Here is a 13,026-nt window from a genome sequence, read left to right on the forward strand (position 1 = left end):
AACCCTATCGATGCACTTCAGCAGATATATGTGTGTCATTCTGTGCACCTGTTGTTTAGCCCAATTTATAATTAGGAGTTCCCTGCAAATTCTTCCTTTCATGTGAGAATGTTCACTGCATGTTTGATAAATGGTGAATGTGTACTATGAAATGGCTCATTTCACAGTATACTCAATCTAATACCAATTCTGTGAGAATCCGCTTTGAGTAGTCTTAACTGTTCTTAAATGTGAGCCATAAGTAGTATGTTGTGTATATTGGAATCCTGGGACATTCAGTGAAAAAATTTTACTATCACACTGAAAAAAAAAAAAAAAATCTGGGGGCAGGTATAGTGACCATGAACGCTTTGTGTAATTATGCCTCCTCCTCTCCCTCTAGTTTCTTCTTCCTTACCCTGTGTTGATGGACCCAGGCAAGGCAATAAAGCTTTATGTCATACAGGCAGAGAGGGAGTGGGTACAGGGAAGAGGATGCCGCAACACAACATGGTATGCACTCGACTAATGTCTGAAGGAGTGCTGGAGGGAACTGGCACCATAAATCCTGCAGGGATGTCCATAAATCAGTAAGAGTTCTGAACAGTACATTGCAGGGCATCCCAGATATGCTCAATAATCTTCATAACTAGGGAATTTAGTGGCCAGCAGAAGTGTTTAAATTCAGAAGAGTGTTCCTGGAGCCACACTGTAGCAATTCAGAATGTGTAGGATTCAGCTGGAATACACAATGGACATGAATGGATGCAGGTGATCAGACAGGATGCTTACACGTGTGTCAGTTGTCAGTCATATCTAGATGTAACAGGAGTCCCATATGACTCCAACTGCAAACACCCCACACCATTAGAGAGCCTCCACCAGTTTGAACAATCCCCTACTGGTATGCAGGGCCCATAGATTCATGAGGTTGTCTCCATACCTGTACATGTCCATCTGCTTGTTACAATTTGAAATGAGACTCGTCCGACCATGTAACATGTTACCAGTTATCAACAGTCCATTGTCAGTTCTGACAGGCCCAGGCAAGGCATAAAACTTTGTGCCATGCAGTCGTCGAGGGTGCACGAGTGGACCTTTGGCTCCAAATGCCCATATCGATGATGTTTCATTGAATGGTTCATATGCTGATACTTGCTGATGGCTCAGCATTGAAATTTGCAGCATTTTGCGGAAGGGTTGCACTTCTGTCATGTTGAACAATTCTCTTCAGTCATTGGTCCCATTCTTGCAGGATCTTTTTCTGGGCGCAGCGATGTCGGAGATTTGATGTTTTACCAGATTCCTGATATTCATGGTACACTTGTGAAATGGTCATATGGGAAAATTCCCACTTCACTGCTACCTCGGGGATGCTGTGTCCCATTGCTTTTGTGCTGACTATAACACCACGTTCAGGCTCACTTAAATCTTAATAACCTGCCATTGTGGCAGCACTGTTGTCTTGTATAGGCGTTGGTGACCACAGTGCCAAATTCTGCCTGTTTACATATCTCTGTATTTGAATACACATGCCTATATCAGTTTCTTTGGTGCTTCAGTGACCTTGGGAGTGAATAATGTTCAAAATTTAATTTATTTTTGTATGTCAATAAGCCAAAGTTATATGTGCTGTATCTTTGATCCGTTTCTTTATAGTCTGCACTTGAAAATGAAGTACCACACACAAGTATGAGTACTCTCCTAGCTTTCTTGGGCAATTTTCTTCCTTTGATGATCATTGTCGCTATAATAGCATTGTATTCACTAATCCATATCTTATTCAAGACAATCTTGAAATAATAGTCTTACAGAGGCTGGAGATTTTAAATATTGCAATCAGTTCTCAGTTTTCAGTGTTTTGTAAGAGAAATTCCTCTAGAGAGATGAGTTCTGCGACTTTGCTGTTATCAGTTAAGAGCTATCATTTTAATACATTGTATTAAGTAAGGTGCCAGATGGTATAGACAGATGTCAATGTAACTTCATACACATACACATCAATGGCATGTAAATAAATGATTTTAGAAGTGCAATTCCTTATGACATGTAGGATGGGCACGACACTGCACTAGTGCTGCATGTGTTTTGTGTTGTTACCAAACCTGTTAGGGCATCCACAATGGAGAAGTGGAGTGATCACTGCGTAGGACATGGAGATTCTCTCTACTCGTAAGAGACAGAGTTATTAGTATTTGAAACGGTCCTCATTACAGTTCTTCATTTGCCCAACTGGTCGGTTTGTGCATTATCCAGATTTGTGGAGCACTTGGATGTGGCAGTGGCACATGGGAACATGATGGCAGGTGTATTTGTTGTCAAGCTTCTGGTTGATCACGTCTGATCACCACAAGAGAGGATCACCATATTGTGCACCAAGCATATTGTAACCCATGCCATCAGAGAACAGGTAACAGACTCCCAGAAACATACTGTATCATCCTGTACCACTGGTCGGAGACAAACAGCATCGGGACTAGGGAATTACAGTCCCACATGTAATCTGCCGAGTCTGGACTGTTGATGAATGGCGTCGCACTGCCGTCAGCTATGAATCACAGCTCTGAACTACACTGGATGACCGTTGTTGGTCTGTACGAGGGAAACCTGGCGAGACGCTGTTCTCACAATGTTTCAGAACAACACAACAGTGTTACTTCTGGCGTAATGGTGTGCAAAACTTTTGGTATGAATTCAGGTCACAACTGGTATTGACTGAGAGAAATCGGATAGCACAACAGTACGTCACAGATATCCTACATCTTCATGTGTTACCCCTTATGCGAAGTATTGTGTCATTTTTCAAGAGGACAATGCTTGTTCACACATGGCACCTATGTCAGATGTTGAGGTACGTCAGTGGTCAGCAAGATCCTCAAGTCTGTCCCCAATAGAACATATGTGGGACCATCTCGGATGTCAGTTTCATCACAGTGTCAGTATTCAGGATATTAAAGTACCAGCTACAACAGTTTTGGGCAAGATTGCCTCAGGAGAGGACATGACAGCTTTCCCAACCGAATCAGAGCATACATCCACGCCAAAGCGGGTTCAACGTCATACTGGCAAATGGGCTCATATTGCCAAGTACTTTGTAAATTTAACTTGATTTGTAATCACTGATATAACGCTACTTACTCCTCTCCTTGGCCCCTTCTCTGTTCTTTACATTTTTTGACAGGAAGTGCTTTTCACTCTATTTGTTACTAGGATAGTGTTAGTGAGATATTGGAGTTCCCTATGGGTATCTCGTAGTTTCGACGAACCTACTAGTTTCGACTAACCTACACGAAGTTTGTGCATTCGGCATTCGACACGAACTTCGCCATCCGAGCGGCTTGTTATGAGGTGGCTATGACTCTCTTGCAATCTCTGGATAAGCAACTGTGAGTATCGGACTTCATCATCCTTGCTGGAACATTTCCACAAGGAGTGAAGCAAAGAAAAGAGCAAACGGAAGCAGAAGCCTATTAAAGCAGCGTGTTGTCGTTCTGTAATAACTCGGCTGTGTAGGAAGGCAGCCTCACCTCGTGAATCCGATTTATCGAGCGGCGTGGCACTTTGTAGTTGTCTGTCACTGCGCGTTGACACTGCTCCTCCATGCAAAGATAACCTGGTCAAATCCGTCTAAACGAAAGTCGGATCCATCAAAGAACACCACAAGCTGCAACCGAAAAGCTATCTGCTACTCTAATCTTTTGTAACATGGGGAAGGGGAGGGGGGTGTAGACTGCCAATGCCGTAGAACACAGTTTTGTGCTCTTTTTCCCACCGTGTTCATTCCCGTTGCTAGCAACATTTTCCCTGATTTCAGCATAAATAACAAGCGTTCACGTTTGTAATTCGAGAGCTGACTACAGCCAGTTGATACACACATAAAAAAAATTTACATCACCTAGGTTCCGAGAGTTCCGGAACCTGTACAGAAAATTGGACTAGAGATCAACATAAACATCATTTTCGTCCGTTTTATTACTCACGAAAACCACACATTGAATGTTGTACCCTGATACAGCGAGACCTTCAGAGGTGGTGGTCCAGATCGTTGTACATACCGGTACATCTAATACCCAGTAGGACGTCCTATTACATTGCTGTATCTCTGTATTCGTCGTGGCATACTATCCACAAGTTCATCACGGCACTGTTGGTCGATTGTTCGACTCCTCAACGGCGATTCGGTGTAGATCCCTCAGACTGGTTGGTGGGTCACGGCGTCTATAAACACCTCTTTTCAATCTATCCCAGGGATGTTCGATAGAGTTCATGTCCGGAGAACATGCTGGCCACTATAGTCGATCGATGTCGTTATCCTGGAGGAAGTCATTCACAAGATGTGCGCGATGGGGGCGCGAATTGTCGTCCATGAAGACAAATGCCTCGGCAATATATTGCCGATATGGTTGCACTATCGGTCGGAGGATGGCATTCACGTATCGTAGAGCTGTTACAGCGCCTTCCATGAGCACCAGTGGCGTACGTCGGCTCCACATACTGCCACCCCAAAACAGCAGGGATCCTCCATCTTGCTGCACTCGCTGGGCAGTGTGTTCAAAAAAAAAAAAAAAAAAAAAGTGGCTCTGAGCACTATGGGACTCAACTGCTGAGGTCATTAGTCCCCTAGAACTTAGAACTAGTTAAACCTAACTAACCTAAGGACATCACAAACATCCATGCCCGAGGCAGGATTCGAACCTGCGACCGTAGCGGTCTTGCGGTTCCAGACTGAAGTGCCTTTAACCGCACGGCCACTTCGGCCGGTAGGGCAGTGTATCTAAGGCGTTCAGCCTGACCGGGTTGCCTCCAAACGCATCTCTGACGATTGTCTGGTTGAAGGCATATGGGACACTCACCGGTGAAGAGAACGTCATGCCAATCCTGAGCGGTCCATTCGGTATGTTTTTGGGCCCATCTGTACTGTGCTCCATGGTGTCGTGGTTGCAAATATGGACCTCGACATGGACGTCGGGAGTGATGATGTGCATCATGCAGCCTATTGTGCACAGTTAGAGTCGTAACACGACGTACTGTGGCTGCACGAAAAGTATTATTTAACTTGGTGGCGTTGCTGTCATGGTTCCTCCGAGCCGTAATCCGTAGGTAGCGGTCATCCACTGCAGTAGTAGCCCTTGGGCAGCCTGAGCGAGGCATGTCAACGACAGTTCCAAACTCTATCTATCTCCTCCATGTCCAAACGAAATCGCTTCGGTTCACTCTGAGACGCCTGGACACTTTCCTTGTTGAGAGCCCTTCCCGGGACAAAGTAAGAATGGGGACGGGATCGAACTGCGGTATTGACTGTCTAGGCGTAGTTGAACTACAGACGACACGAGCTGTGTACCTCATTCCTGCTTGAATGACTGGAACTGATCGGCTGTCGGCCCCCCTCCGTCTAATAGGCGCTGCTCATGCATTGTTGTTTACATCTTTGGATGTTTTTAGTGACATCTCTGAACAGTCAAAGGGACTGTGTCTGTGACGCAATATCCACCGTCAACGTATATCTTCAGGTGTTCTGGGAACTGGGGTGATGCGAAACTTTTTTTGATGTATGTACGTTTGCAGAGGCTTAAAAAGAGAACCGTATTTTCCCATTCCTACGAGGATACTGCTCAATTTTTTTCATAGTGCTGCAGGATTCGACTCACTGTACACAATAGAACAGGCATGCTTGAATTTGGCGTCGCACACATTTTCTTCGCTTTGTTGTGCAGCTTCATAAAGTACAGTTATTGAATTTAGCTTGGGTATTCTACGTGGAAAATGTAGTTACTAAGTTATCCGACGTAGTTCAATAGTCAGCCATTGCGTTGGCTGTATGACGAGTGCATTCTCGCCGTACAGTGAACACGCAGGTAAGCAGAACATTCCACATCTTTCACGCACGTGCACTGAAAGAACATACAGATTCTGTTTCTTTCCCCTTAGGAAAGTCAGTTGCAGAATTACAGCGTCTTCCAACTACCAGAATGTACACCCTCAGGACGATACGCATTGGATGAGGTGACACTTAGAAGGCCAGCAATTAGTAGTGGCGGGAGGTTTCACTTGTCTTGCATTCTTTGTTTCCCAAGATATCTTACGCTACGCGAATGAATGTTCAATCAGTCGACCAAATAACAATCGATCAGTGGAAATGCCACTGGACAGTGGACACAATGACATCACTCCTGCTTGAGATCACAGCCCAAAATAGATAAAGATCAAAGGTAAAATTTGTTTCAAAAACCCCTTCCCTCTCCTAATATTCTAAACCATTACGAACGTTTACTGTCAGCTCATCGCACCTTGTGCAGTGTTCAGGATTGAAGTCACTCTTCCGTGCACCTTAATTGTTACATTTTTCGTAAAAGATACAAAATGAAATTTCACACATGGTTGCTAATTTGATAGATCCTTACCCAAATATCTATGTGTACTCCTACCTAGCACTTGGAAAGCTCACTTCAGACGAAGAGCAGAAGAAGTGAGGCTGGAGGATTTGTTCCCCAGTGTCCATCACAACAGCTGGGCTAGCGATATGGATAATGTGTTAGAATATAGACATGAGTGATGTCTGTTGTGTCGGACATGTCCAATGGAACAGACACCCACCACTTACATCTATAATTGTATGGGCGCGACAGCTGTTTGATGGAAAAGTTTCAGTGTGGATGCACAATCAACGTCCTTACTCTTATGGTGATCAGCAATCTGCCAATAGGTGGTTAGTGGGCAGGGGTTGTTGCGGTGCGGCGAACGGGAAGTTGGGAATTTGGGTCTGACGGCACACAGTTTCAACTCTCGCTATTGCATTGCCGCAATGCCCTGTACGGCTGGAAGTCACAATTTCCCAGCCTGTTTCCTTTCCATGCCTTCCACACTAGTTATTCATGTAGAATTATTTTGTGATTTGTTGATGACGTATGTACATAATCTACATGATCTTTGGAGCATTACTGTAGGATTTCATTTTTATTTTAAATGGTTTTTTCTGTTTTATTATTATTATTATTGTTGTTACTGTTACTATTAAGCTGAAAAGATAATAAATTCCTAAGCATAATTCCATAATCTTCGTTTATGAACAGAAATATGCATATATACTATGTCTTGCAGGCAGCAGTGTAAATTGATAGCTTACATAAATGTTAAAAATGAATCATCGATCTTCTCTGGCCGTGGTATGCGTGATTCTCCATTCTTATCGACTGTGCGTGTCACACAGTCTCACCCGTTATGGCCTTAAGGTTAAAGAACAGCCCACGGAGGCTGCATATGTCCACTGCCTTTTGTGTTCATTAATTTACGACGATACTTATTTGACAAAGTTTCGTAAATTTATCTGCGTAACGAAAATATCAGCAGCTATACAACCCAACGTTTGCCTGTTCACTTATTATAGGATGGTTCAAATGGCTCTGAGCACTATGGGACTCAACATCTTAGGTCATAAGTCCCCTAGAACTTAGAACTACTTAAACCTAACTAACCTAAGGACATCACACACACCCATGCCCGAGGCAGGATTCGAACCTGCGACCGTAGCAGCCTCGCGGTTCCGGACTGCAGCGCCAGAACCGCACGGCCACCGCGGCCGGCTATTATAGGATGTTGGGAGTGGGGAGGAAGGGAGATGATGATCTTATTTGATTCTAATTTTAGAATTTTATTAGTCCACATTGGCGAATCAGGAGGCAGCTTTCGTCAAGTGGTCCTGCTGCCGCGGGATCCTGGGCAGTTAAGAAGGATCAGTACGCTGTTTACCTTCCGCTGAAACGTTTGCCATAGCCACGAATTATTGATTTTATCTGAGTGGTATATGGCGCTTTTGCTCTTTCAGCTGTATTTATAAGTAGCACCGTCTCATGCGCGCTGGTTTAGTCTATACTCCCGACTGACATCATAAACTCCATGTGCGTGTACCGTAGCAACTGCATCTTTGCTGGATTCCGGCGCGTGTTTTAATTTTGTTGCCGTTACGATAAATCAGCTTAATGCCAACTCGACGAAGAAACTGCGCGCTTCCACCTAGCACGGTAACTCCCGGCACGTAGTTGTTCCACCTGCTCGTCTGTCACTTGTTCCTTGGGAACATGATTTTATTGATGGATCTTTCGGTCATTTCCTCCCCTGTTCCACTCACAAAAAACGACTGTCTAAAAACTTCCGTACGAGCCCTAATTTCTCGCATCATATCTTCATGGTCGATAAGCGAACTGTACGTTGGCCACAGTAAAATCGTTCTGCAGCCGGCCTCAAATGCTGGTTCTCTGAATTTGAGCAATGGTGCGTTGCTGAAATAGCATCGTCTTCCGTGTAAGGGTTCCCCCTTGAGTTCATGAGGCATCTCCATAATAATTGTGTAGTAATTGAGCATACAGGTAACAAATGTAGCAGCTCGCTTCTGGACTACTTCGATCTCTTCCTTTAACCCGACTTGATGGGGATCACAAACACTCGAACGGTACTCAAGAACGGATCGCATTAGCGTTCCATACGCCGTTTCCTTCATGGATGAGCTACTCTTTCCCAAAATTCTCCCAATAAAACGAAGTCGAGCATTTGCCACCCCTACTACCAACCTGACGTGCTCATTACATTTCAGATCGCTGCGCAGCGTTGTGCCTGGATGTTTAACCGAAGTTATTGTGTCTATTTCACATGGGGTCAGATAGCGAAAGAATTGTCAGCATTTGCGGAATATTGTGTCGATTTCTCGAACGCTTCCATGAAGAGGTCCGCTGCTAATGGCGAAACGGGGATCTTCTTCCTACGCCACTTGCCGTTCCACTTGAAAAAATGGCCATCATACAGCACTGCGCGAGGTAACATATGCCGGAGATAATTAGCCGTTGTAAAACGTTAAACGCTTCCTGCAAGGGTACATTTGTGAACAGCGGAGTCACTTCAAAACTAACAGTCATTGTTCGTGTGCGCGATGGACTGTTGCTATATAAGTGCGTGGAAGCGGGATGAATCTTTTACGTGCTATGGTCTACTGCTCAGTAGGTTTCGCAATTTTTGTGTTAGATGTTTTGCCAGGTTCTACGTTGACAAATTAATCCCTCATACTATTGTTAATGGACTGGCCTCTTCATTTGTGTTCCTCACTCCATATATTCTGGATGCAGTTGTGACTTTGCGAATTACTCTACCGGTTGTGACAAAAATCTTTTCTGCTCTTCCTTTCTGATAATCTTAGCTATTAGACCTACGTTGTTCCTTATGTATGAGGCATCTGATTAAATGTTGCATTTTGTTCTCATAGTCCTTCGTATCCATATGCACACATGTGCTGAACTTGTCTGCTTGAATGAAAACGATGCCACGGTTGTTGCCCAGATCTGCAAAGGCTTGTCTTTCGATCTTGGACATATGTGGTTCCTACCAGTTAGTGCGTGTCAGTACCCTAACAGAAGTTGGTACTTGACTTCCTCCGTCTCACATAGGATAGATGTAGTAGACCTTATTCGGAACTGATATCATTTTTAGGTAGCAAACAGAAATTGAATCTCTTGGCAAACCGTCTACAGTGGCATCATTGGCGTTGTCATTGGCAACGCTGACCACTGTTCACGGCAGGTGCGGCCTGACTTTCTCCAGTCACAGACACTCGTGCTCGTTATGGTGGGTGGTGGTAGGTCAGTCTGTCAACTTCCTCCCAATCTGCCGTGTACTTGATTTTTGACGGGAAAGATATAACGGGTTTTTAGGTTGAAATAGAGACTACTGGGCATATATCGGTGCCTTTCACGTAGCAAAACCTTGGTCGCACTCACACAAATACACATCTCTGTGTTCGAATTGACACATGATGACAATTGAAGAAATTTTGATACCACATCAACCTCCCGCCATCTATCTATGAATGTGTGATCGTTCCTCAGTTCTTAGCGACACAAGTTGTCTGATGTTCCCGTGAACTACGTATTTGCCCTCTTTCCGTAAAAAGCGTTTTGTGTTGTAGAAAGCGTCATATTTTGTTAGCGATAGATAGACGCTCATACTTACAAGTGATCTTAGTATTAATAAATTCTTGATTTTTTTTTATACATTTGATAATGACTTCTGAGGATTTAGGTCCGTTATTAATTTCTTATTTTTTCCCTATCAAAACATAATTAAATTCAGATTCTTTTTGACAGAGATAGATTTATGAATGACCAACGAGAGCGAGTGTTGTACATGTGCTTCAAGAATAGCATAATAATTACGTATCTCGATACATACGTCTCGTGGAGCGTGGAACGAACTTGTCTGCTTTATACATGTGCATAATATATGGAGAATTTTTATTTACTTTACAACAGCAAATGAAGTGTGCACTAAGTAGCACACAAAGCAGTTTAAATTGTTACAATGATGAAAATCTATTGACAAGAATTTCTTCACGGTTTAAAAAATCAAGTGTGACTGTATTGTGTCTAATGTAACTGCTGAGACAGAGGCAGGCAGGCAGCAAATACAGCCAGAGACTGCCATTTAGAGGAGATTGAACGCAATACAGTTACTATGCCTGTATACCAGTGTGCGTGTTTGAGTTCGTGTGCACACACTGAATAATTTAAAAATGCATCAATATACTCGGTTTCACTGAATGTGTCTTAAAATGCATATGTTTGACCCATGTCTTCAGGTCTCTAAGGACAATGTGGGCCACTTTTCAGCTGAAGGAGGAGACAGGGTCTCCCAAAGTCGTCCTACAAATGTAGCTCCATCAACATCAACAACAATCGCAGGTCGTACTGGAGATTATATTAACGGACTTCTTCATCGACGATCACTTAAACGTAAACGAAAGGCTAAACAAAGTAAATCCGTTTATAATTAATGGCCACATGATACTCCGGCTTTTGGACATTGTGAGCTCTTCGTCGTCATCAAACCGCTGTGACCCGAGCCATTTCTTCAAATGCATGAAGAGGTGATAATCACTTGGCGCCAGGTCTGGGCTGTAAGGTGGATGGTTGATAACGTCCCACTTGAAGGACTCAAGAAGGGCCGTTGTTCTGCGAGCAGAGTGAGGACGGGCGTTATCGTGCAAAAAAACGATACCGGAAGTCAGCATACCACGGCGTTTGTTCTGTATAGCCCATCGTAAATTTTTTATTGTTTCACAGTACACGTCTTGATTAATGGTCGTACCACGTTCCATGAATTCAACCAACAACACCCCTTTGGCATCCCAAAACACCGTTGCCATCAGTTTTCTGGCAGAAAAATCTTGCGAGGCTTTTCTCGGTTTGGTAGGCGAATTTGAATGTGCCCACATCTTTGATTGTTCTTTTGTCTCAGGGTTCACGTACTTAAACCAAGTTTCGTCACCGGTCACGATTCTGTTTAACAATGGTTCTCCTTCGTCCTCATAACATGACAGAAAGTCTAATGCAGAGGCCATTCTTTGAGTTTTGTGGTGGTCGGTAAGAATTTTGGGCACCCATCGTGCACAGAACTTACGGTAACCCAATCTTGCTGTCACTATCTCGTACAAGAGAGTCTTAGAAATCTGTGGAAAACCAGTAGACAACTCCGACATTGAGAGACGTCGATTTTCACGAACTTTTGCATCAACTGTCTGAACGAGTTCGTCAGTCACCAATGATGGTCTAACACTCCTCTCTTCATCATGAACGTTTTCTCGTCCACTTTTAAATAAACGTACCCATTCACGGACAACTCCTTCACTCATAACTCTTGGTCCGTACACGGCACAAAGCTCACGATGAATAGCTGCTGCAGAATATCCTTTGGCTGTAAAAAACCTTATGACAGCACGCACTTCACATTTGGCGGGGTTTTCTATTGCAGCACACATTTCAAACTGCCACAAAAACTAAACTAGCGCAAGTACGACGTTCACTCGCCCACGGCTTGATGCCGACTGACCTGTTGAGTGCGTGAACGCACAGATGGCGTCGCTACTCCCCCCACAACCCGCACTGTGACCAATCGGAGGTTACTTTCTGAACCGCCCTCGTACTAAATGTCCAGCGGTGTTGCGACGGCCGTCCTCAGGCCGAAGAGTCGGATATTTAGTATTTTAACATTCAAGTATAATAACATGACACGGCAGACTACCTTGAAGGATTTTAATGAGATCATTAGCCGCACAAACCTACATATTCGTATCCATCAACTATTTTACTCATTCTTCTTCTTTGTTACTGTTTTCAGTTTCTTTCACAGTGCGAAAGGAAGTGTCATCTCACATTAAACTGTTGCTTAATTCACTGTTCAACACTTAAATACAACTGGTTATCAAGGAGGTTTGCCAGTGCTAATAAACAGAAATAGACCTGTTAATTGGTATATAAAGTCTTTAGTATTATAGGGGTACAGATACCATTGGCTTAGTTGAAATAGGGAGCCTAATGATTAAACAGTGTTATTCGAAGACTTACTGATTAAAAAATGACGTAACTACTTAGTTGAACAGTAATGTCATAGAAAGTCATTTACTAATTTAATGAAACCTTTGACGTTGGATTCTACATGAAATATTAGCGGGGAAGCCAGTAATTTTGTTTTTGAATGGTAGTAAGTGTAGAGCAGAACTATAAGAAGGGATTCCCTACAAAGTACTTACTTATGAGTGGCGTCTTTTCTGTCGGAGGCAGGCTCTCTCTTATAGTCATGAGAAACACCGTCATCGATAGCAGAGCGCTAATTCCCAATGTAACTTTCTCTCCTGATTCCGAAGGAACGTAGAAAACCAAAAGCGCTGAAATAAAAAGCAGTTTACTTTTACACTGTGCAAATTATATTCACAGATCATGAATCTGTTGTTTCATAGTATACTAAAAGAAGTTGTTTAGGAAGGGTGTTCTGATATTCTAATTTGTTTTCAAGTATCATAGAATTTTGGTGAGAAACTTTGTCGACGTATTCAGAGAGTAATTAAAACAACTATAGCTTGTAGCCAGCATCTAGTTTGCACATAGCGCACCATTCGAAGTTAGAGGAACTTGTTTATTAGTAAATTACGGTAGCGAATAACCTGTTGAATACTGCAACTGTTCTAATAGAAACTATCCCTATTCGCTTTCTCGCTTTTGAAAGTCAATT

At 43.3% G+C, this 13,026-nt stretch overlaps 1 protein-coding gene across 1 annotated transcript in view; it reads right to left on the reverse strand.

The window, feature by feature from the left end:
• LOC126435139 (neuronal acetylcholine receptor subunit alpha-7-like) overlaps positions 1–13,026 on the reverse strand; it is a 615,709-nt gene that overhangs the window by 43,951 nt on the left and 558,732 nt on the right. Inside the window, exon 5 of the mRNA XM_050090462.1 lies at positions 12,548–12,682. Coding sequence (XP_049946419.1) covers positions 12,548–12,682 — 135 coding nt within the window. The remainder of the gene's footprint in view (positions 1–12,547; positions 12,683–13,026) is intronic.

Source organism: Schistocerca serialis, chromosome 1 (assembly GCF_023864345.2).
Source record: "Schistocerca serialis cubense isolate TAMUIC-IGC-003099 chromosome 1, iqSchSeri2.2, whole genome shotgun sequence".
NCBI lineage: Eukaryota > Metazoa > Arthropoda > Insecta > Orthoptera > Acrididae > Schistocerca > Schistocerca serialis.